General features: G+C 42.1%; 1 protein-coding gene and 1 long non-coding RNA gene across 8 annotated transcripts in view; one reads left to right on the forward strand and one right to left on the reverse strand.

Moving 5' to 3' along the window:
• The window catches only part of LOC105195795, a 255,143-nt gene that overhangs the window by 105,751 nt on the left and 123,437 nt on the right, over positions 1-25,955 (forward strand). The gene's annotated exons all lie outside the window — the stretch shown is intronic.
• LOC105195834 (homeobox protein homothorax) overlaps positions 1-25,955 on the reverse strand; it is a 387,950-nt gene that overhangs the window by 16,164 nt on the left and 345,831 nt on the right. For all 6 annotated transcript variants that reach the window (XM_039448644.1, XM_026135893.2, XM_026135894.2 and 3 more), the window contains one exon: positions 4,999-5,057. In XM_039448644.1, the coding sequence (XP_039304578.1) occupies positions 4,999-5,057 (59 nt within the window). The remainder of the gene's footprint in view (positions 1-4,998; positions 5,058-25,955) is intronic.

The raw sequence follows: 25,955 nt of genomic DNA on the forward strand, positions 1-25,955 counted from the left end.
ATTACTCCAATCACGTTAATAAAATTGCTCAAATCCGATAAGCATACAAAAAGGGCATACATATGTATAGTACGTTCACTTCAATTTCATTATAATCAGAACTACGTAGATCACGACATAATTAGATCGGTGCAATACAGGTATATCTAATTTTCGGCAATGATTTAATCATCATTTTCAAGACAGAAAGAAGCTCGACAAATATACTTGGGTCGTATCGCCGTATCGCCATGGTAGGTGGTAGACGCCTTTTATCGCGGTATCGTCACGAAATGCACCGTACGGTCGCAGCTTTACGGTACTTCGGTGCCGCTGTTACGTTTTTACTGCGTCGTTCTGGCAGCACGTGAGGGGACGACGATTCTACCGGTGTTACCAGCACGGTAACTATATACAGTCTTGATGTTAGACAGCGCTGTACATAGTATGGCTCATCGGAATTTTAGCAGAAAAGAACCAAGTACAGTTTATTTTAGTTCTACAGATTAGAAAGTTATTATCTAGAGAGAAGGCGAAATCAATTTTCAATCAAGTAACGTTGCTTCTCTCGTCTATTGCAATTGAAGCTTTTTCTCACACGTAACCAGATTTTTGCTTTTTTTTTATGCATAGCTATCTCATCAATGAGTGCCTTTTCCTTCGCGTGTTCTCAATAGAGTATAGAAGATTACATACGGTAGCAGCAGTTGTTAATCGTTTATTTGTTCTACTTACTTCATATTTGATTAGATCCATCATATATTTCATCGCAAGAGATATATAATTAGCTATGCGCGTACATTAATAAGTTGAAAACGAAGATACACCGTCACACTTAACATGATCTCACAAGTCGAATAACAAATGTCTACGTAAAGAAAATTACATACGGAACTTGGTCAATTAAATAATCGTTACTTCCATCGCGAGAGATGTCAGTGATAATACATTACGCTCTACTGTATCTTTTCTACGCTCCCGAGAGTGCATCTTTTTCCTATCCTAAGCGTAACCACGTGGCCCCCCGTTTTCTCCACGTATATAAACTTAATAGAATCTCGCAAGAGGGATACACAACGGCAGCTTGTACGTCGTAAAACGATGCGCCACCGGTTTATAGTTTATAGTTCGAGTGCCTACGCGGCGGTCGTGTATGATTGAATGGGGGGAGGATTTAAAAGGGATCACGCGCTTTTATGAGCAGTATTAGGAACGATGCGCGCGATGGTCTTAAAACGCCGCGCGCGAAGGTTTACTGTCCGCGTACGTGCGCGCACGACTAATTTTACACTAATTTCGGCGAGCCGTTCGTTTACTGCTGGATAAAGGATAACCCTAGTCCATTGGAGCCACAATCGCCATATATAGAACTTGTTAAAAATTACATTTCTGAATGACGACGCGTTAACGTTGTCAAATTTATTCTATTTCTAATACAGAGTAAATAAGATTAACGATGAATAAAATTGTTAATCTCACAAGTATAAACCGATTTTTATTCTCACACATCTAATTACTAAGAAAAATGACTACTGAACGCATAAATACAAATTAAGAATCGTTAAGCACACAGCTTTTACGTGAATGCTGGTTATCACAAACTTGTTAATGATACATTTTTCATTGATATCGACTAAAATATCGTATTAATGTGAAAACTGCGACAAACGTTGAAAACGATGGGGAACTTTATGTGTTTACCGAGTATCAAACGACTCGTGCAATCTACGTACGATGGAGAGGAAAAATGGTGTGTTACATTCTTCGCAATTGCAGATACGGATCTGCGATCGTTAAGGTGAGCAGGATGAATCATAAACTCACTGATCGCGATGGCTTCTGCAGCCGTTATCGAAGATAAGCGGGAATTCCCGCGTGCACGCATTGTGTAACGCGCGAAACGTAGTGCACGCTCGTGCGCGGAATGCATCTCTCATCTCGGAATAATAACAATGCCCCGCGGGCCGCGAAGTCAATGTGGAGCAGCTGGGATCCACGTAATGAAAGTATGATTGATGATCCGACCGACGCGCATCATTAGCTCGATACGGAGGAGCGAACCGAGAAGGATATGCATGCCTGCGAGTCTCGACGAGTCGTGCACGATCGTCGTCATCCTCGTCTTGAAATACATTCTGAATTAACGTGATTCCATCCTAATACGATCTCTCTCGTAAGGCTCGCGCGAGGAAAGTTATGGCGCGATTTGTACGTGTGGACAGACAATATGCTCGTGGGATTTCTGCGTAATTAATGAATAGAAAGAAAAATAAGAAAGTTGACAAGTAAAATTTAATACATGTATATTTCAAATCTTGTAAGAATTCGTACATCTGTCTGATATTTTTTTACCTTCTAAATAGATATCTTAATTATTATTTAATTTAATTATCGCTTTTAACAATAATAATAATAATAATAATAATAAACATTAGAAATAAAAAACTTTGTAAAAATAAAATTTTTCAATTTTTGTACCGATCGATAAGATTAAATTATTCTGAAAGTATTTTGATTGATGATGTAAAACATAATCGTTCAAAGGAGGAATAACAATTTTAGCATTGCTACCGACGGATCACGAGGGAGTAGGAGCATTTGAAAAATACATTTATCTCACTTCCGTTGGAACAAAATCTGCCCTGGGGCCTAATGCTTCAGCTATTAAGCTTTAATGGACTGCTGATCGTCGATGGAGAGCAGGATAGGAACAGCAGGTGGGGGAGAGATAGGCCAAGTCTCAGAGGAATAGGAAAAATGCTTGGAGCCGCGAACTTGGTGAACCTTCGCAACATCCTTCGTTCTCTCTTTTTCTTCCCGTGTTCATTTTCACAAAAATATAATATTTCACGCATTATTCTATGGCCGCAATAATCGAGCGGGGCAGCGGCAGGACATTCTCGCGTAACTCCATTGATTTCAATCGTGCAAAAGGTGTGCTCTTTCTAGTGAAGGAGTGGTTTGTCAGTCGGAGAGCACAGCAGGCGAGAAAACGGAGGCGATGGGACTGGCGGATGGAAGGACTGGTGGAAAGGTCGTGGGTTGCCTGTTTGCGGCACGATGGAACTGTGATCAGGATTGACTCGGGATGATAATCTGGCGTACACGGGTTTCCACTTTACCCGATGCGAACGACGACGTTCAGGTTGCCGGGCTCTCGCTCTCCTCACTCTCCTCGCTCTCCCCGTCCCTCGATACCCGCGAGCCTCTCCTCTGTCATTTCCCTCGTGAATATCCCTTTAGCCATCACTCGAATTTGCCATGGTGATACGTATGCGCCACAATTATCAAATGTCATTGACTCGATGCAATTCTTCGCTTTCTAGCGATATTCGATAGCATGAATAAATATCGATCATTTATTTTGTCTCACGCAGATATATAATGAGAAATCTTAATAAAGAATAAAGCTTCTGAAATTTAATCGAAAGAACATTTCGTCGAGTAATTGGTATCATCGATAACACGCTTTCGCGAATCTGAATAACATCTAGAGAATATAAAGTTTCTGGTACTTATAGAGAAGATTCCCTCAAAGTCTCTCATATGTTTAGTACAATTTGCTCCACGATACGTTTTCTATCCAACGTATAAAAGTACGGAAGCAGGCTGCGGGCTATCATTTGCAGAGACCCGCGAAAAGTGTGTGCGTCAACTCGAGGGAAAAAGAAAAGTGCGAAAAAGAAGAGAGCAATTCCTTGCTATCCCAGAGAGCGCGTTCCGTGGATACGTTTGGATAGTGGATGGCGGATAAAGCGCCCCTAAAGCCCAGTTTCGACAGAGCAAACAACCCGTAACTCAGTGAGTGTTTATGAGGGGGTCAGTCGTAAAAATACGAGGCGAATCGGACTCTCTCTCTCTCTCTTTCTCTCTCTCTCTCTCTCTCGCTCTCTCTCTTTCTCTCTATGTTTCGACCGTTTAGTCGACTCACCCTCACTGAACTTTTCCTCGGGCGATCCTTTCCACGTCGCGGGACAAAGACGTGGTCACGGATAAAACGTAAGAAAAAGACGGGCCGTGAAACTATGGCCGATAGAGTGAGAAGAGTTTCCACTGTGACGACGGGAGCATGTTCCCTGATCGTAAAACTCGGTCTGATCACCGCTACCAATTATCCCACCGTTATCCGAGTGTTATCCGAACGTTATCCGGAACGTTATCCACCTCTGCCCACCCGGTACTCCACGGAAGAACCCTCTCACCATCATCCGAATCACTACCGATCCCTTGAACCCTAACCGAGAGAAAACGCGCGCGCGCGAGAGAGAGAAAGAGAGAGAGAGAGAGAGAGAGAGAGAGAAAGAGAAAGGTTTTACCCTAAACACAAAGGTCCGTTGTTGTCGCCTTTTACTGCAAACGAAGTGATTCTCTCCTCGTAAACGCGTTGTCTTTACAGATTATTCGAGGAAGGAATATCTTTTCCTAATATCAAACTTTCAATTTTCCCGCTAATCTTCAATAAAATTGATAAGATTATTACCACATATAAAAAAGCATTCTTATTTTATAAATGGTCAGTTTATTGATCAATTAAAAAATAGTTTTAAACAAATCTTTTTCTAACAAAAGTTTTCTCACAGTCTGGGATAAATTTTCTCATAGTCCACATAGACAATAGATTATATATACACATATTATTAATTATTTAGTATAAAATTATAATTAAAATTTTAGTTTAAATTTCAATGTAAAAAATTCGGTTAAAAAATTAATAGTTTCACAAATTGTACAAGTCTGCTATTCATTCGCAGTAGTAAAGTAATAATAGTAATTAAAAGTGCAAATTTTACTGTATCCGAACATTTAATAATGCGATCTTAACATCTTAATAAGAAAAAAACAAATTTGACTGTATTTAAAATGAAATGAGTTATATTATTTCATAAGAATTAGAAAATTCACACGGAGAATCAATATATCCATAAGGTGTAGTCGGTAGCGGTGGCAGATTGTACGTGTTTCTAATAGTATTGTGAGAGTGTGTGTAAATGTGTGTTGGCTGAAATGGATTCGTCTTACCGGCTCGATTACTCTGGTCGATCATTGGTTGAACGATCCTACGTCTCGCGTTTATGAACCTGAAACACAAACGAAACGAGAATCAAGTTAATAAAGTAATTGATATTTATTTGATATTCATAATTCAAGATTATTTTTCAATGCAACAGATGTAACAATTGTTTAATTCTTTTATATCATAATAATGTTTCCTAGAGATAAAGAACGAAGAATTTGTTTTTTCATTTCCATAAGTTTGTCTTGCAAATATGTACTTTAGAGCTTTTTGTCTTTTGTCTTTTGTCTTTTTACCTTGGCATTTTACACATGATACACGCGATAAAAGAGAGGGAGATTGTTTTGACGCAATCTGTGTATCTATGTAACAATCAAGAAAAAGCGAACGGCAACTGACTCGGGAGATGAGCAAGTAAAAGCGGAAAAATCCGGTAAAGAGGAAGAAAATCCTCGATACGTCATTAGCCGCGTTGAAGGAGCTTCCATGTGAGCGCTTTCCGAACAATAGATCTGCGGTCTGTTTCGATGTTGGTCCAAGTCCAAGAGGGTGGTAGGTTCAATACAGTGTGAGATAGGAACAACCAGGGAGGGAACGGCAGTAGAGCGAGCGAGACGCAAAGAGGAAGGGCGTACGTCAGCCGACGTCAGCGTCGCGGCGCCCTAATGGGCGCAGACGCCGGAAGTGATTGGGTTTCTGCTCGACTGACTCGAGCACACCCCCTTCGCGTCGTGGAATACTCCAGTTCCCTGCCAGAAGGGATGAGGAGAACATAAGCAAGCCCCGAAGAAGCGATGGCACCCTCTCTTGTTTTGCAGCACATCTTTCTTGCTTAGTCTCACGCCTGGCCGACTCCCACAGGAGAATCTTATGAATAATAATTATTAAACTCTCATCACATCTCGTTCTTCTTCTGCCGGATGCACGTGGCCATTGTCGCAGTTAAGACGCAGACAGTGTCCATAAATCGTTCGACAAGTCGCCGTAAGTCAAAGGAGCTTCGTTCGATTGAATAAATAGTAAAGGACTTGAGAAGCGATTAGTGTACGCTCGCGTACGCTTGGAGAGAATGGCTCGGCATGAATTTTGATCATTCCTTAATTCCTTAAATTAGCGAGTTGTAAATGTCTCCAGATTTGATATCGATATCAATTCAATTTATACTTTCAAATTATAAATATTCTAAGAAAAGAGAATTCTAAAAGAGAACAGAGAAGCTACACAAATTCTTTTGACAATATATAAATCTTTCTTTGTACAAAAAATGTTATGTTATATGACGAAGAAATTTTTACTCATTTACTCAAAACAAAGAGTTACGTACAGAAAAAGCATTCTCTATAGAATAAGAAAATATAATCAATATAATAATAATATGTGTTTGAAATAAAATTGTGCGATGCAGCTGCAAACACAACACGATAATAATTGCATGTAATCGCCTCGGAGTCGGATCCTCGACTATCGTCAGATGAAAGTATCGTGGCGCGAGTATGAAACCAAAGGTCCCTCCCTCTCTCTAGCCCCCGGATACTCCTAAGCGGCTCTGGTTCCTCTTTGGCGAGGTAGGCAGCGTGTCACAGCCAGCTGACTACCGCTAACCACCCCCGCCCTTCCACTCTAGCAGCCACCATCGCTGCTGAAATATCGCCCGAACAATGGCGCGCAACCCTCTAACCGAAACAAGAAAGAGAAAGATAGAGAAAAAGGGACGTGAGCAGAGAGGGACGCGGTGAGCGACTGCCCAAACTCTCTCCCAAGAGTTCAGCCGCCCTAGCGAAAATCAACCAGAAAACTTAAGCCCACCACGTTGCAGAGACACGACAAAATTTTACGGTCGACCTAATATCGTCTCTCTTTTACGTTCATGAATAAAATTGTGTGGTAAAAATTACATTTAAGTTGACACTGTGATTGCTAAGTCACTCTAAATATTTTATTATACATCGCACTCTCAAAGCTTTCAGGATTTTAATGCAGTTTTGATAATGAATTTGAAGGGAAGCGCGCGTTCTCTCTCTCTCTCTCTCTCTCTCTCACTCACTCACTCACTCACTCATTCACTCACTTACTCACTCTACACCGTGAAACGGACGTGCACATAACTATGGCTAGGAAAGCTTGAACGTGTTTGAATATCTGTAAAAGAATGGAAAATAAGCCAAACATGATTGAATTTTAACTGTGCTTGAAACACAATACCATTAAAATTGATATTAATTATATAATATTAAAAGAGAAACTAGAAATAAAAGATCTTTTATTTATTTCTACTCAATATATAAAAATAAAGTTTTAAGATTTTATTTCATATTCTTTACGATTTCTAAAAAACATTTCAATGTCGTTTTTATCGACTGAAATGAGAAACCGTTTAACAAGTGGCAGAGTAAATCGAGCGCCAAACAAACGAATTGAATAAGTGCCTCGGAAATCGCTGATGAATTACAAACAAAGAGCAATCCAAGAGAATTATTGATAAATCGTTAAAGTTCAGAATTTATCGCTGTTATTTTTTACAAACCACATACACATATTTCTGTGAGAAAAAAGCAAAAATGTATCGGGTTGAGAAACGGATTCTACATGCGTCTTTTACATCCTCTCATGTCGTAATGAAATTTATGATATATACAATCTTTTATAAATGTCGGCTCAAATTCGCATAACATTTTAAGAAAGTTTCAAGATATTAAAACGATAGTAAAAAAAAAATGCAAATTGACTCCTTGATAAAATTCTCTGTCTATAGCCTTTCTCATTAAAAATTACTGAAATAAAATCAAGAATTAATGATTAAGATACATATATAAATTACATCGCTAATTTCGTTGCAAAAATAGTATATTTGTTAACTAGAAAGACCTTATAAAATGATGCAGCGAGAAGCAAAAAGCACGAGAGAGGAGTTTCCTTCACCGTTGTGCGGGTACGTGAGTGGAGTAACGATGATTACTGTCGCGCTAGCAGCATTTACTCTCGGACGGCATTCGCAATTATCGGGGAGCTTCCATTAGTTAACTGCAGTCGATACGCAGTGCACCGGGTCCTCGCATCAAAACATCATTACTGCCCGAACACGGGAGCGCGAGAGCCGCTCGTACTCGCAGTACTATTGGTAATCAATTTTGCTCCCGTGGCGTACTACTGGCGCGAGAGCCGCGCTAATGCGAGGCCTCAGCGTTCGCGTCGCATTACAGGAAATCGAAAAGGCAGTCTCGTAATGATTACGCGTTAGAAAACGGATCGAACGACAAGGGAAGTAGGTAGATGAGTTGCCGTAAAAAAAAACTGTTTTAATTAGGAATTAAACGAGTATGCGCGAGTTGAAATAATTTCCATTTTCAAAGGAGAAAATAGACTAAAACAGATAAGATGTTTAAGAAAGTGTTGCATTATTATTAGCGTTATTAAAATTTGTTATTATTATTATTATTATTATTATTATTATTAAACTCGTGAGATAGGTTGCTGTACCTAACGAGAATTTCAATCAATATAAAATGGAATAATAACGGTGCAATTATTTTTATTGACTCGAACCGTTGCGACCTGTAGTATTAGATTATTTATGTAATTATCCTTTCCTGCACTGGGAATGCAGTTAATGAGGATCTGACCTCGCAATCCAATCGGCAATCGATTTTTGTCAGTGTAAAATTACTACAGACTAGTCTCACTAATGCAAGTTGCCGTTGCATCAGAGAAAACAGCCGTCATAAGCATTGCATTCCAGAAAACGAATGCTTATTAAGAGTCGGTCATATAGATAAAATATCAACAGAAACATGTACCGCTTCGTATCTCACATTTAAAATCTATAACCATCATTCAAATAATATAACGATTATTCAACAAGCTTTACAATGGACAAGTTGATATAACTTAATATTACTTATCATATTTGAATCGTACATTGCAATTTTTTTAAATATTTTTTCTTTCTCTTTCTGGACGATAGAATTATAAAATAAAAGGGCACGATGTGTGCGTGCCCCCCCCCCTCTCTCCCTCTCTCTCTGAGCCTTCGTATACTCATTTTTTTCAAAACAATTTTATTGCATCAACAAAAAGCTCGCCGCTTGAGCTCTCGCACGATCGAACGGATATAAATCTGAGCACTCATAAGACTAGCGTTCACCGCCGTGTCGGTGCATTTACGATCGATAAAATCATTTTATCCGAATATAATGCACCAGTCGATTCACGCGCCGCTCCCGGCCAGTTTCTTCTTTTTTATTTCATGTTTTGTTCTCTCTCTCTCTCTCTCACATCGTCGATCGTGATCATGATTTTATTGTAATGCACTTGGTCTGATCGCACACCATCGGATCTCCTCCTCGAAAACGCGGCGCCCGCGAACAAACGAATCGCGAACCCTATGCAATACATAATTCTCGTTCGACAAATTCAATGAGCATTATGGATCGTCAGTATCTTTCCACCGTGTAATCGAGTTTCCTGCAGTCGTTGCCCTTCGCTTGCAAAATCGCGTGGGGCGTTCTCGACAATTCTGGAATCCGAGGGTTACTGTCAGCCATCCGAATTGAAAATTTGCATTACGCATCAAATTGAACAAGTTATCGTTTGCGTTGCTTTTTTTCATTTTAAAACAATGATCAAATTATGATTATTAGCTGAAACTTGTTATAAAAATTATATATTAGCACACGTATAACAAGCATTCTTGCCTATTTAAATTAAAACTTAATTAAAAATATGTCCAACAAAAGTTAGAAGTTGAAAATATCGAGAGAGAGAGGTTGGCATCACAGCGCGAGTAAACTGCTGCTGAATTCCCGGTGGCCGCAGGGGCGTAGCGATATAAACGCCGAGAACGCGGGACCGGCGATCGCGCGTATCGGATACGCGTAGACGGGTTATGTGTGTCAACAAAGCGATTTAACACGCGACGTGTCACTGATAGCTCCCGCCGCCGCAGCGGCCGCATGGCTGCCTGCCTCGCATCGACGTGCTCGGCTGGACGTGTGCACCTCGGCTGCGTTTAATCTATGACTCTGCTGCAACGCTTTTTCGGAAAATTCCTATCCCGCGCACCGCGTCCGCTTCCTCCCTCTCCTATTTTCCCTTTCCCCGCTTTGTCCCCGACTGCCGTCCCCAGACCCCTCTTTCGTCCCCCCGAAATTTATATAATTGTTTTGTCGGGATCGCCACTAAATCGTGTTGCGGAACGCGATAGCGCCGGCGCGCTGTTTCGCGTTGATGTTGATGGTCGCATCGGTGATCTCACCAATAAAAGGATCGAGGGGTAAAATCCACAGTGCTCGATATCTGCGTATCTACCGTCCGTCACACCACCGCGCGCCTGCCCGATGCACGCGATGCACGCGTAGAGTCTTTGATTTTTACACGCCAACTTCTGCTTTAGAGCGATTGTTTTTTTCCGATGTAAGTGTAGTACACCTATGAACGGTTATTATGTTACAATTTTACAAATTTGATAGTGTCGGTAAGACCAAGTACATTTCAAAAAATGCTTTTTTGAGACAAATCGGTGTATTGGTGATCGCTCGTTGATTAATTTCAGCGCAACGGATCGACGACTCAAGAGACGATACGTCAACGTAATAGAGCAGATATCGGGGCTACATGGAAGCTATTTCAGCCCAGCCCTGAGTGCGAAACAGAACTGCTCGTTTCGTGAAAGGCACGTTATTGGGTTCGCAGCTGTCGCAACCCTCGCCGGTTGTGGGGTAGCGGAGTACTCGAGTCGATTGTCACCGGCCACCTCGTCGTCGGGGTCAGACTCATCTCATCGTCGTCGTCGTCGTCGTCGTCGTCGTCGTCGTCGTCGTTGTTGTCGTTGGCGTCGGCGGTGGCGGCGGCGGCGGCGCACCGAGGGTTGATACTACCCGCTTGTGCGTCACACCTAACTCCCTCGCCATCTACTTTTCTCCATACGCTACGATCCCTAACTATTCCCCCACAGCCTGAATTTCACGCCATCCACCCAGTGGCACCCGTGCAACGTTGGAGTCGACGCAAGCGTCAGCTTGTACAGTCTCTTAAACTCTAGCTACGAAGCCACTATATGTACCAACTGCTGACGCCGTTATAAATTGCCAGCCGTCCCCTTTCCATCTCCTCATCTCCGCACTCTCGCGAACGATATCCATGTGGATGGCGGAAATGGCGATGTCTCATTTTCTCCATATCTGACGTAAATATTCGACCGATTTCTTTAAATCTTTAACACAGAAACTAATAGCACAATCCTTTCCATGACCTATCCTTAAAAAATCATCATCGATTATAACATTTCATCTTTTTATACGTTTATTACTTAATAAAACTTCACTTTTTCAAGTATAGAATTATGTCTATTTTTAAAAATAAAATTTAGCAAAAAAAATGTAATTTTTTTCTAATCTTGAGCAAAGACATTTATGTTTTAAAATCATTCTCTGTTGCATCGTGTGATTGCTTTTCAATACATCTTTCATCATGTTTCATTTAAGTAAAATAGCATAACTTGATAGCCATTCGTCGCGTCATCACTTACAAAGAGGCTCGAAACTCGCGCGGAAGAGTAGGAAAGTAAGAAACTACCGCAGTTACCACGTCATTTCTGACGCAAATGCGGTCGTTGTTTAGACTGGTAATAGTACAGTCGTCTCGTTACTCATACCAGAGCACGCAGTGCTCTGACCGATCTCGGTGATCTCCGGACGCGGTTTATCCCGGGTCTCCCGGCGCGTTTTATTTAGATTTCACGAAAACGCGGAGCGTCGGGTGGAAGATAAGGGATCGTTTAGATTGACCGCTCGTCCTCAGGATGGCCCTAAAGCGGCCCGTTTACCATCTCACGGTCGTGAAATCTTTTCCCTACATCTCTCTCTCTCTCTCTCTCTCTCTCTCCACCATCTGCGACACCACGGACGTACGATAGCGTATACATCCTCCTCGAAGAGGAGAGCAGTCGCGTTTCTCATTCCGGGTTACGACTTTCTCCCTCTCTCGCGACCTCCGCCTCTGCTCGAGTTCTTGTGTTCCCATTACGACATTCACCTTACAAGCGCGGGTGTGCCCCACGGGCTGTCGAGCCCTTGGTCCACGATCGCAGCGAGGAAACCACGGTACGATTTTCGACTTTGGAGATTTAGAGGTCAGTGATACAGGAGGGAAAATAAAATACACAACCGCGCTCGAGGATGCTGCGGAGGATGCTTGACATTAGAGGTGGATCGAAATTTTTATCCGTGCGAAATAGAATACGCGAGCGTGGTTTATGGGTTTACGCCGCGGGGGGATTCACGCGGTCCGGACAGTTTTTTATATTCGTATGGTCTTTCTCTCCTTTCCGCCATCCCGCCATCCCGCAGTCCCGCAATCCCGCGCCACACGCCTCCGCGAAGCGCACTGTAGAAACTCGGCTGTGTGCGCGGAATTTGAATCCTCTTGTAATAAAATCCGGACTTTATGCGACGGCCTACGGTATCCCGCTCGCGCCCGCGTGCGGCTCGTGCACATCTACTCACGAAAAAGTGAAATGTATACAGGTAGGTTACGTGTGTACGGGGGAGGGATACCTGTCCCCGTTCGCTTGTCCGGATATAAGCGTCGCCCGTTGCACACGAGCCACCGCATCTCGCCCGGCAGATGTAAATAATACCACGAAATCGCTACCAGATACCTACGTCTTTTTTTGCGTTTTCTTCCTTTTTGCTTTTGCATCCAATCGCGCTCCATTCAGCCACGCCATCGCTTCGTGCACGGATTATACGATAAACCAAGTAAATGGGGGAAAAAAAAAAATTTAAAAAAACGATGTGATAATTATAATTATTACGTAACAAGTTCTCATTTTTTACGATCATTACCTAAATAAAGCGATTACATTGCTTCATAATTAAAAAAACGATTAAAAATATCTAAACATTGTTTTCGAATTTCAAAGCAACATATCACTGTATTCATTGAAAAGGCTAGTGCAGTTTAGCATGTGACAAGAACGAACCAATCGAAAGATCAATTCTTTATGACTCGATAGCAAATATCTGCTCACTTTTGTCGCGGCACGTCTATCATGCTTATACGAGAATACTTCTATGATGAAGAGAAAGAAATAAGAAGAGGAGAAAGAAGAAGCAGAGAAGGAGAAAGAAGTGGAAGGCAGAAAGTAAGAAGGTTGCGGAGGGATCGGCAAAGTCCTGCAAGTCCTCCGGTAATTTGTAATTCGCAGGTGGGAAGCGAGTAGATTCAAGATAACAGGAAGATTTAGTAGAGATGAGCATGGTCGGCGAGTAGACATGGCGTTTCTTGTCCGAGGTTTTTGCGAGCGATGTATGTACCGATGTCATACGTGACTTTAACGAGAGGAAATTTAAAATCGTGTGATGCAATTCTTTGCACCATCTGACATCGTCCATACGGCAGCTTGATAAAGATGTAGAATTGGCTCTTGTTTTTCTCTTCGCACTCGATAAAATGACTGCGACAAGTGCGTAAACTAAAATTTTCCTGTAGTTAATAACCAGATAGAGAGTTTTCTATAGGAAAACAATTATATGTCTCTTTATTAAATTAACTAAATCCATCGCGTTCAAAATGTAAAGATTGAAACGAAGGTATTTAAATATTATGAAAATATTCGAGATTTTGTAATTTTTTTACAACTTATTAATATAATTCTGCTTATTATATCTAGTGAATTAACTGGCGAATTGACGAACGATGTAGAAAAATTATTGAAAAGCCAGCCTCGAATAACATAATCTCTCATTAAATGGCACGAATTCACGTCGTACGTGATGTAGTAGGACTAGTAGTGCAACGCAGCATCCAGGGTGGCGTATAATTACCCGGAATGGGCGGGGGCGCAAACGTTGATAGCGAAGTCGAAGTAAATCGGATTACTCGGATATCATCTGCGTAATGTATGTATGCAGGCATGTATACACGACGGTTGTATATACAGGGTGGCGCGGCAGGAAAGAGAGGGCGGCGCGACGCGGCGCGGCGCGGCGGCAACAGCAGCGACGGGGCGGTAGGGTATGCGTCTCCGCTCGAGGGAAATAAGGGTGGCGCGACCCGGGAGATAAAGGGTGCACCGAACGGGCGGAGGGCGCCCCGGCTACGACATGTTTTTCTAGACAATTTGTTCGGCAACATTAATCACCGGGAGCATCGCGAGACGCGGGCGTTGGTAGAAAGGGGCCGTCGCGTCTCGTCGTGGAAAGCGCTACTGCGATTATCGCGATCTTTGCTATATTCTTTGCAAACGCGTTCCGGGGAGTACCGAATCTGTGTACGTGTGTACGAAAGAGAAAATAAAATCTATATCTCGTAGATACGGACAATCGATATAATTAAATGATAGATAAAAAGGACGGAACCATCGCCGCGTCGCGCGTCGCGTGCCACACATTCTCGCAAAAAATCTCACGTTAAGTTTTCGTGGATCGATTGGAATGTCCCAATTACGTTCTCGCGCACATGGAGAATTAGGGATTCGGAGAGAGAGAGAGAGAGAGAGAGAGAGAGAGAGAGAGAGAGAGAGAGAGAATGAGTTCCCCCTGGTTCGCGAAAATTACGTTCCTTATCGAGCGTACGCTCGTAACTTCAGATTAATCCGCATTTATATTTTAAGCCGCGTGCCCCGACCACGTATTCGAAGCAGCTGCAGCGACGTCGCCTCCACCGCTTCCTTTACTTCCACGCAAACTACGACGCAACACACAATACCGTGAGATGATTATCTGGAAAACTAATTTCGCCGACGCGCGTGTTGTTGCCCGCCACTACCCTCCATCGTCCGTGCGTTGCCCTTCAACCCCCTCACTGTTGCACCGCACAGCTTAGGTCGACGCAGCTGAAGGTGGCGGACAACGAGGGACGAACGGACATTGTTGCAATCAAAGCTGAGAAAGAGATAATTAGCAGTGTTACCAGCGGTTCTCTCGCTTCTCGTCTTCTCTCACGTTTTTATTTACGCTTTATTCACAAAACCACTAATCAATTAAATCAATTGAATCTTAATGTTATGTATCGACTCTTTTGCAACATTTTACATATTTTTCTAACTTTGTTTTACGCTTTTCAATATTTTCAACATATGTATTTCTTCATATCATATTTTTACCAAAATTATGTTTTTCCGAGTTTAAAATGAATCGAAGACACCCACCATTAGTTATCATAACAAAAATACAATATTAAAACCGCTTTCGCTTGAACTTTAAGCAATATTTTTCGATAAAAAATTATCTATCTCGCAGAGTGTATAGATAATTGCCCATTGTTATTAAAAATGTATTCCATAAGACTATTTACTATCTGCTACCGGTATATCTCCACTGACATGACACACGGTAATTTCCTAGAGTCCAGAAAGGGCGTGCGTGAGAGTACAAATTTCAACATACCTGAGCACTGTACGCAGCATGCGCAAACCGCGTACGCACGTTCGGCACAAGGCTATTTGTAATTTTCATTATCTTGGCGTAAAGGGGAACATTTGGGTGTCGCGGCACGTAGAGAGTTAATAGGCAAACCAGTCCTTTGGGCATGGGAGCGTAGGTCGTTCGTTTTTGGAGCTCGGTTTCTCTCTCTCTCTCTCTTTTGTTCTCGTATGATTGAATATTACATGCAGTGAAGACAAGAATATGTGACTTTTAATGTCATAGATATCTTTTTTTACAAAAATAAAAAACAGATAATATATATTTAGGATTGTTAATAATAATGAATTACAATTGTTATTAATAATGAAATATCAGCTCACGTCCAGATCATAGGTTCGAAAACAACATTTGCTCGCAGCGATAAAACAGCGTTTTCAAACTTTCTCGCTAATATTATGTCGTAGTAAATGAAAAGCATATGTTGAGAATTTGTGGATTCGCGACAGTGGATGCTCAAAATAGTCGCGCAATCCTCGTTGGCTGGCCACTCCCGTTTGTTGATTCCAAACGCGACGCCAAACGTCGTTCTCGGACATAACAACAATTTCCCAAAATCTGACGAAATTGGCCCCCAAGGTCGGTGGAACGGGAGATCATGGACGGCCACGTAACGGCGTTTATTGGCTGCTTTAAGGCCGTTTCTATGCGCGACACATTGTCGCTAAATAACGCGCAAGGGCCGGTTTGCTCTCAGCCACCCCTGCACAGCCTCCAACCCCATGGCTCCAAGATTTCTCCGTTGCGCGCTCTCTCTCTCTCTCTCTCTCTCTCTCTCTCTCTCTCTCTCTCTCACGCACACAAACGTCGTATTCCATATTCTCCATATGCCCATGGGTTTAGTTGTCGGCGTGGTTGCTTGTGTACGGCATGAAATATGATAGAACGCACCTCGACCAATATACGGATCAAAGCTTTGCAGATTAGGACAAGTCGATTGTCTGGTAGATAACTACTTTTCCGCGATAGGGGAAAATAGGAAAGAGAAAGATAATATAATTAGACAAATTTTGAAAAGTTTCATGCATTATTGATATATTGTAAATTAAATATAATATTCTACGCTATTGTGTTATTTTATACCATAAAATAGAAATGTAAAATTTGAATGTTTTTAACACGTAAAAATATTCAGTAATAAAATTAATAAAGGAATCAACGTCTTTTTTCCAAAATTTCTTATACATTTACAAGACTAGCGAATTACGCATTTAAATTAGTAATACTTTGGTACCAAACAATTTTCATTTGAGTGATTGAGAGTCAGTTTCATCAATTCAGCACAAAAGTGATTATCTTAATGAAATACTTTAAAAGCATATACGTATGTACAGTTGGAGACAAAGAAGCGCGACACGTATTTGGTCAGCCATCACGAGGCAACTGCGCCATTCCGGTACATTAGGAGCAAAACATAAAGCAATTTTCTGTCCATCGTCCCTCTTTACCGTGCATCGTCGAGGACGCAGAATTACTCACACGTAACACGCATCAGACGGACACATAGACGGGCACATAACGGTGGGTGACTGTGAAAGGGTCGAACTCACTCATCCCTCCATTCCGCGCCGCCATGTTAAGCGCATAGCGAAGGGGTAATTCTCATTTGGGTGTAATCGCGCTCGCAAAACTCCATCACACTTTCCTAATAGAGCCCATGAGGGAACACACGAGGCGAATGGCTCTTTGCGTGCAATCGTTATATCTCGTATGTCGACTTTGGCATTATATTTCTATGCTCTGCTCTGTAGAGCATAGAGGAATTTATTATGGGGACGCGACAAAAAAATGAACTGAAAAGTTAAATAAATAAAAAGTATTCTGATGCAACATATACGTCTTGGTACGACAACATTACCCAACTATAACAAAAACTTATAGTCCACAAAAAGAATTTAGTTTCGTAAAAAATTAGGAAATACTTAACAAATGGATAAGCAGTCGGTTTGATGGAATCCATATTCAAACCACGTGCGCTTTCGTGCATTTACAAGAAAAATTTACAACCGCGAACCATGTGATATTCTTGAAACCTTTCTCAGATCAAATTTCGATGGAATTATCCCATAACTATCGAACCGCCATTTTCGCCGGCAATTTCATTTTGAAAAACCGAGCGTCTGAACAGCCACACGTGCTGCACTCGCCGTCCATGCGGATTTTACATATTTCTTTCGTAGCAAACTCGGTTTCCGCGCGATAGCGTAAAAAGGAGGTGGAACGCAGGTGCGGCGCGAGCGCTGCGGCGGGTTTAAGATCGAGATTATCGGCGAGGAACCAAACCGGAAACCGGTATCCTAGGCACGGAGCCTCCTCCATCACTCTGTGCGAAGCGGGTTACCGTTGCCGCCGCCATTGCTCGTACGACGTTGTACGTAGCAAACATCCGCGCGCAGTTTCCGGAACGCTGCCTGCTCTCCGCCGCCTGCTTCTCCACCGCTTCTCCATCGCGTCTGCCATCACATAACTCCTTCTCCTTACCGCCTATAACCGAATCCAGCATGGGAGCACGAAACACACGTCCGCGGAACGGAAGAGGTTGCGCGTTCCAGGACCGGGAGATAATCCCGGTTAACGATTGCCCCGGCAATTACGCTGCTGGATGAGATAGCGGGAAGTCGTTATTCGAATTTCTCCGAAAGGGAGAGTCTGAGCGATCTGAGAGGTCCGCGATTGGGGAATACATATTTAGCAAGATATCGTTGAAGGTCACGAGACCCCTTAAATGTTTATATCTCATCCGAATTTCAGATAAATCGAGAAGGTCTTGAAAAGTCTCGAATTCTATTTTTGCGATGAAAATTCTACTAGCAAAGATAATTGTGTCAACTTTATTGTAACATCAATATTTCATTAATTATATTATCCCTAATATATTTAGGAAAAATTGTGAATAAATTATATATTATTATTTTATGGCTCCCTTCTCCCTCTTTCCCCCCCCCCTTTATCGATTAATATAAAATTTTCCGGGTTTCTGTAAATGTGCGAATAGTTTATGTACGTACAGTTTACATCGCGCGAATAAATAGGCAAGTTTGGCCGGTCGGGAATGGCTTAGTTGCCACGATGGCACACCTGTGGAGCAAATTTACGAAATGTTTACGACCATCTAAAGGGGCGTCCGATCCCGGTCCTCTGCCATCCCCGAATGTTGTCCCTCCGAGCACACAATGCCGCGTCATTCGCTATTATTACGCTGCTGTTATCACCACCTCGCGGAGAAACAAGAGAGATTCTTCCTCTTTTCATCTATATCGTTTACTCTTCGCCTCTCTGTTTGTGTCACATGTCAAGTAATCCAAAGCTTTTCTTCCGCTCATATAATGAATATAACATTGATAAGAAAATATATCTCATCGAGATTACCGATCGTTAGCCAACGATATGTGATATGTTAGCTTTTCTTTATTGGAATCCTTCGGTGAAGCACGATCGGCAAAGTTACCGAGTGAATTAATTGCCATTCGTTACCTAACAAAGTATGCTCGCGCTTACAATTGGATTTTATTTATGGATTTTATTCAGAATGTATATAGGTGTATCAATTACAAAAGGCGTGCCCAGAAAACGCGAGAAGATCGGTCCTCTTCCTTCGAGTCTCGGAACCGGCCTGCCTTCCCTCTCCTTTCATTCTGAGTTATGAATGTGCCCAATTACATCTTAAAAGCTGTGCTCCATTAATTTTCACAGCTGCTGCCGCTTAATTGGGAGCCCGGGCCGATAATAAACCCCGGAGCTTGCACCCGGGGCCCACTACTGCGTTTATGGCCTGCGAAAGTTCCACGGAATTGCCGTCTTCGCAGACGATCGCATCGATCGGCCACTGGTTTACCCTTGTCGCTCGCTGTCGTTTTCCTTTACGACTCTGACCTTGATTCGGGTAGACGTCAGTAGGGTAACCGCGAAACTTGCCGTCGATGTTGCTTTCGGGAAGGATCGATAATGGACGATACCCGTAAATCCTCGAGCACGAGTGAAACGTTTGATGCGCGTCAGAGACGTCTCATTTCTAATCGCTTCGCGCCTGCAAGAATCTCGCTACCGCGATTTCCGAAAAGCTTAATTTAACCAATTGTTTAACGGCGTGTCAAAGAGACCGCTTTCTTTCTTACAATTACAACAGTCAATGTCCGTGGACCGCAACGCGTGGTGCCTCGCGTGATGTTCTTTGCTAGATCGATCATAAAGCGAAATCTACATCCAAGGAGAATTTAATTAATAAAGTGTGTCCATTCGATTAGCGATGATCTCGATAATTTCGTAATCGTGAGTAAAAAGAATCACGGCATCCAAATGTGTTATAATAACATTATCGTTGACATTAACCACGACTATTTAACACGTGTAGAGCAGCGCTTCGCCAATCCAAGCAATCTTTACGACGACGAAGAAATTTACGATATCGAAATATATTTTCATACGGCCGCGCACGAGCGAGAATGATTACGTTTGCATAAACACGTAATGACTCGGCCGTGATGGCGACGATGAGCTAACATCCATAATAATATTTCAGAAATTTTTGCAACGTTGCTCCAAGGAGGTCCGGTCGATCAAGAAGCCGGGATAAATTCGACGTGGTCATCGTGGTGCCGAGCATCAAACCGGTATTAAAAATAACTGATAGGGTCGTGGCAGCGATTTGCATGCGCTCGTTACTCGGACCGGAGGATACTCACACAGACCGGCTACATCTCGTATAAGGAAAGAAAACGAAAAAGAAAAAGAGAAAGGGAACGACGCGACGTTAGTGCTAGCAAATACGCGCGAGCGCCGAGCTTAAACCATCATCGCATACCTGCTAATACCGGCAATATCTTTGTCGCGGTATGCCGCGGCCGTATAGTTGTAGGTTGTAGCAGAAAAGAGAAAGAACTCACTCTCCAAAGACGAGTTCGAACGTCGTGGTGCAACTTTGTGCAAGAACGTGGAAGCTTCGCTCGTCTCGTTTTCTCGTTTTCTCTTTTTCTTTGTTGAACGTTGTGCGTTGGCAGTGCCGCGTTCCACCCACCGTCGCGTCGCTGCGACTAAACTTCTCCGCCGCGCCGGCTCGCAAAACGTCTCGCGGTAATATTACCCAAAGCAAACGACCAGGTAAGCCATAGCCGCGCCACCCAAGTGGACCTTGTTAGCGCGGATATCTTCAGAGATGCACCACCCAGAAACCGGAGGAGTGTATACTGAAGCGTGTAGAGGCCGTAGAGTAACGAGAAAGGAAGAAGTGCGACGTGGTTGACCGCGGGCAAGCGAGAAAGTGGGTGTGCGGAAGAAATAAATAGAGATCCCTTTTGTAGCTTCATTATCGAAATAAAAGGTAGGATCACGCTTTACCAGTTACATAGAAAGAAATAGAGTCGGAACAAAAATATTTTACAATTAATCACATTCTCGGTTTCCTCAAATAAAAAATTCTTTAAACTGTAAAGCGTATTAATTAAACCGAAGCGGTATTTAATCAAGAAACAAAAAAGTTTCATAGTTTGGACGCATTACTGATACTCAGCACCATGGTACAACCAATACATAGTAAAATCTTGTGATAATCTGTGTTCCAAAGTACAATATTTATCTCATAAAAAAGTCGCAAAAAGAAATAGCGAGTTTCTAATCAAAATACGCTTCCCGATGATTGCAACTTCTTGCACTTTGCTTTGAATGGCGAAATCTGGCGAGATGGAACTTGGGTTGGGTTCACCGACAGGGTTATGGGAACGAGTAATAGGCGATAGCACGGCACTCGCCGGTGATGCATGGGGTTGTCGCACGTTGAGTCATGTGTCATTGGATCGGCTCCGAATCGGAGTGCCGTATGCCGTTGGGGTAGGTATATACGGTGGCGAAGCTTTCTCCCCTATGAAATAAGAAAAGCAAGAGCTAGTCGGGCAGCGAGAGAGAGAGAGAGAGAGAGAAGACGATAAGGAAGTTGGAAGGAGGAAAAGAAAAGCAATGAGGGAAGGAGGAATCGAAGGGGTGGTGGGGCAATGGTCCGTGAACCACCGCCATGGCGTAATGACGCGGCTCTCCTTTCAAAGATTGCATCGCAGGAAAAGCTCCGTGCGGAGCTACCGTCCCCTCTCTCCCGTGTCCTCCTCCTCCTCCTCCTCTTCTTGTTCCGGAACACCCTCTCCCTGAGCGAACGACCGCTTGGTTTCTCTCCTACAGGAATCGATACGATGGCTCCAGGAATCCGAAGGATTTTACGTTAAAATACTGCAGAAAATAATGGCTCGATATACCTTCCTCCAGCGCGGGATAGCGCTTCATTCGCTCTCGTCGCGCTTCATTCCTCTTTCTTCCTTTTTTCCTACATCGTCCTCCGTTTTTCGTCTTGACATTACGCTTCTTTCTTTTCATCTTCTTTGCACGTTTGCCTAGGTCCTTTGAGCGAATTACCATGCACCAAGAGTACATCCCTCTAATTGCCTCTCCCTCTCTCTTTCCCTCTCCTTCTCCCTCTCCCTCTCAATCGGTTCGACTGAACGGGAGGAAATTAGTAGAAAGGAAATTCATCCTAGTAAGAAATAGTAGGATACGTTCTATGTAGGTGAAAAGTTGTTTCCCGAAACAAGTGTGCGGACTACGGTAAGATTATTTCGGTTACTCCATTTGAGAATACGTGATTCGCAGTTATAAAAATTACATTTTTAAAGAATGTAAATTTTTTAAGAAATATTCAGAGCAAAATATGCCTTTTTCAAAATATTCATCAACTATAATAAATTATAAAATAAATAATGGTCAAAGTTAATTGAAATTAGAGGATATCCATCTACGAGAGCAAAGAGAACGCGAGTGTGGATCGCAAAAACACAGTGAGGAGAAAAAGAGGAACTAACCGAAGAATAAGATAACGCAACCAGGAAAACTTTTAAAATGGTTTTGATTTGATTCCATTCAGAAGTCTCAGAGTCGCAGCTGGTTTGCTGTATTTAAAGTTATAAGAACCAATTTAAAAATCCGGCTATCCAGGCTGCTGCCTTCCTGTCGCACGACGGGAATTTGCCGCCTCGTTTCTAGGTCGGATAAAGAGAGACAAAAGCGTTCAAAGTTAAATCCGGGAGTCTTAGTTAAAAGAAGCGATTGTGTGTGAGGGGAGAGGGAGTAAGTGAATGAACGAGTGAGTGAGTGAGTGAGTGAGTGAGTGAGTGAGTAACAGAGACAGTAGACTAAGTACAAGCAGGAAAATCCGAGACAACAGATAAGATTTTCCTTAAAAGTGATCGCTTTCTTTTTCTATTCTAAAAAACATCCCCAGATGTTTGTGGCGTTTATTCAAATTATTCCTTTAGTTTCAATTTTTCTTCTTTCTCCATTTATATAATCGTATAATTCAAGATACAGTGGAATATTTAAATTTCAAATAACTCTCTTTTAACTAATAAACAAGAGTTGTAATTGCAATGGATAATGAAGGGCGAAAGGGCGTATCTTATACTCATTCGTAAAATCTTTGTGAGCACGCAATAATAGACACGCCTATTCTTAGCTGAGGCTGCCGTTAGCCACTTTAGGTATACGTAGTGGCTTCTGGTTTAACTGTGAGATGTTTATTTGTGCTATCTATCAAGTCCGAGGTAACAGGACTGTCATAGAGTATTTCTCGAAGATAATTACTTGGGAAATCGAAAGTGACGTCTTCGTGAATCGCGCTTACGCGCTAGTAAAGCTAATTTTTACCATTTACCACGCCCGCCGCGTTATGAAAAATTACTATACCACAGTTGCTTGCTGCGTAAAATCTATAATAATCAAACACTACTCGTTAGATATAAAATTTATTTTGGTATTAAGTTGTGGAAGCCATAAAAAAAATCTCTCTTTCTCATTCTCTGCAATGTTAAAAATAATACCTAATGTAATAAATAACATTGATATACTATTGTAAAATATAGTATACGGGATTAGTTAGAATACATTTCACAGATAGAGTTTTTCAATTTATCCCACGCGATTGCTTGCGTGACTTATTAATAATAGTGAATTAACAGAAAGCTTATTTATTGAATATCAAGATGTAATTTCCTTCATCGAAAAAAAAGAGATGTGTTTATTATAGATTTCTAAATTCGTTATTTCAGAAGTAATTTTCGTGAGTAGATGATCGATCACCTTCATTTCCCTTGCGTTCGACTTATTCCAGAGTTTCTCGCGTTAGCATATATTATACATCTTCGCATTTCTCGCAAAAGAGAATTGAAATCGTTAGCGAGTCCATGTTATGACCGATTTATGAAAATGTGGAAAGATAGTCGAAATTTACAATTCCACGATCGTTGCGCTCTGAGCCTTATCGACATCAGCCGAATTGAGAATTTTCCATATTTACCCGCGAACAGATAAAGTGTATGCAATACATCAAGAACGAGATGTCCGCGTGCACGTGTGTATAAGTTGTGTACGTACGTGTAAATTACACACTCATTCAATAGTATGGATGGACTCGATATACGGCTTCCCGATACACGTATATCTCGTCCCGTTGCGGAATTGCAAGAGAGAGAGAGAGAGTAAGGTGATCACGTGCGTGCACGCGAGAAATCGATCATGACAACGACAACACGTGGCAAATGCAAGAGTAATGATGTTGATCCGAAATGACTAATAATACAGTAATTTTGTTGTTTCTATCATCTATCCAGTTGCGCGAATTGGAAATATTCAATAAATATCTATAGTCATCTCATAGTTGGTTGAAAAATATTATTGATCTTGAGAAGTAAACGATTGAAAGATGCATTTTACGTCTGAAGAAATTAATCGATCATAAGCAAAAAAAAATATAGTAAATAGGAAATTTTGATGTGAAAGAGATAAAAATAAAAATAGATTGGAAACAAAAGGCAAATGCGACTTTGGAAGAAAAAGACTCGCGTGTAGTCACGGCAAACTGAAACTTTAATCTACGTATTTTCCAAGTTTTGCATTTCGCTCTGTTTTGCGGGGTAGTTCGTCATCTCGCTAGATCCGCAGTCGGGCGTGGAAGACCAGTCGGGACGTTGGCGGAGGTCGAGGAAGGAGAAGGACGAGGATGGACGAGGACACAGAGGATGGTACTACGGGGTTGGGGAAGGTTCGATGGGAAGAGCAGGTTGTGGAGAGATGAGGCAGGAGAAAGGGGGTGGCAGCGTGTTTGCAGATCCTCTATCGGGCGCTTCAACCCCCGATCCACCGTTTCCCCCCCGTTCACCAGCAGCTCTCTCGCGCGCTCACCACCACCTCTACCTCCATCCACCCCTGAAGCGCGCGCGGATGGTTTGGGGTAGAGCGGCAGGCGGCGCGAGGCAGATAAGAGAATTGCACTGTCAAGCCGGAATGATATATTTGACCAACATTTCCATATAACCCCGGCAGAGGCGCTCTCGCGTATCACGTCGCTCTCTTACTCTCGTATTCTTCGCCTTCTCTCTTGCCTCTTTTATTTCCTTCCTTTTTCTCCACCGTCCTTTTCCACCCCTTTTCTCCCCCCCCTCTCTCTTTCTCTCTCGGCTCACTGGCGGCGCAGCCAGCTCGTGCTCTTATTTTCTCTCGTTCTTCGATTCCTCTCGTTCTCTCTATTTCCCGATTCGTTTTACCCTTTCTCGTGCACTTTTCCTCTTTCTCTTCCTCACGCATGATTCGTCTGTTTTACCTTCTTTTATTTCTCTAAAGCTCGCTTCTATTTCCCTTTCCCTCGCTCTTCTCTTTTTCGACTTCCCACTGTAACCGCTGCAAGCGAGAGACGCTGTGAAATTACGTTTGGGGTCAGCGCGCTTATTGACAGTTTTATACGCCGACATTCTTATTGCAAATCCGCTCATTCCACCGTGAAGTAGCTACACCGGTAAAACGGGAAAGGAAAATCTTTTATTGGTCGGCCAACGTCGAACCAACGAAATTCTATTTTCAAAATAAATTTTATCGGCAAAACAAAGCAATCTATTAAGAATACATCTCAGAGAAAGTATACAATAAATATCGAATAAAGTACAAACTTATTTAATTGTATGATTGATAAAACTCGTTTCAACAAAATACGACAGATTATTTATTAGTAAGAAAATTTAATGGAATATAGAAATTCTTTCTTTATCAAATCAAAACAAATAGATTTTATGTGCAATAAACAAGAAGATGGCATTACAGCATTGAAATAAGAGAAATTAACTTTAATAATCAAGTAAATAACATAACGAATCCGCGTGAAATAATGGATAGAACAAAGAATAACAGAGGTTGAACCAAAAAAGTGAAATAAAATTAAAAAAACAAAAAACAAAAAAAATTGAAAGGTCTTAATGCGCAAGAAGAAGCGCGACGATATCGTCCGACTCGTAAGGAAACCATCCTCGTCCCCTTCATCTCTTTTTACGTGGAGATATACGGCAAGTGCACGCGCTTCGTGCTTTCGGAAACAACAAACCTACACAACGGCGACGACGACTTATCGCGACGTGGATAAGAGGCAATACAATTTAGATAATTAAACAGATATCAAGCAACCGTTATCTGATGCGCTAAATGTAAAATAGCTCTTGTGTCAGATCTCGCGCATTTCTTTC

The sequence above is a fragment of the Solenopsis invicta genome, chromosome 4 (assembly GCF_016802725.1).
Source record: "Solenopsis invicta isolate M01_SB chromosome 4, UNIL_Sinv_3.0, whole genome shotgun sequence".
Taxonomy (NCBI): Eukaryota; Metazoa; Arthropoda; class Insecta; order Hymenoptera; family Formicidae; genus Solenopsis; species Solenopsis invicta.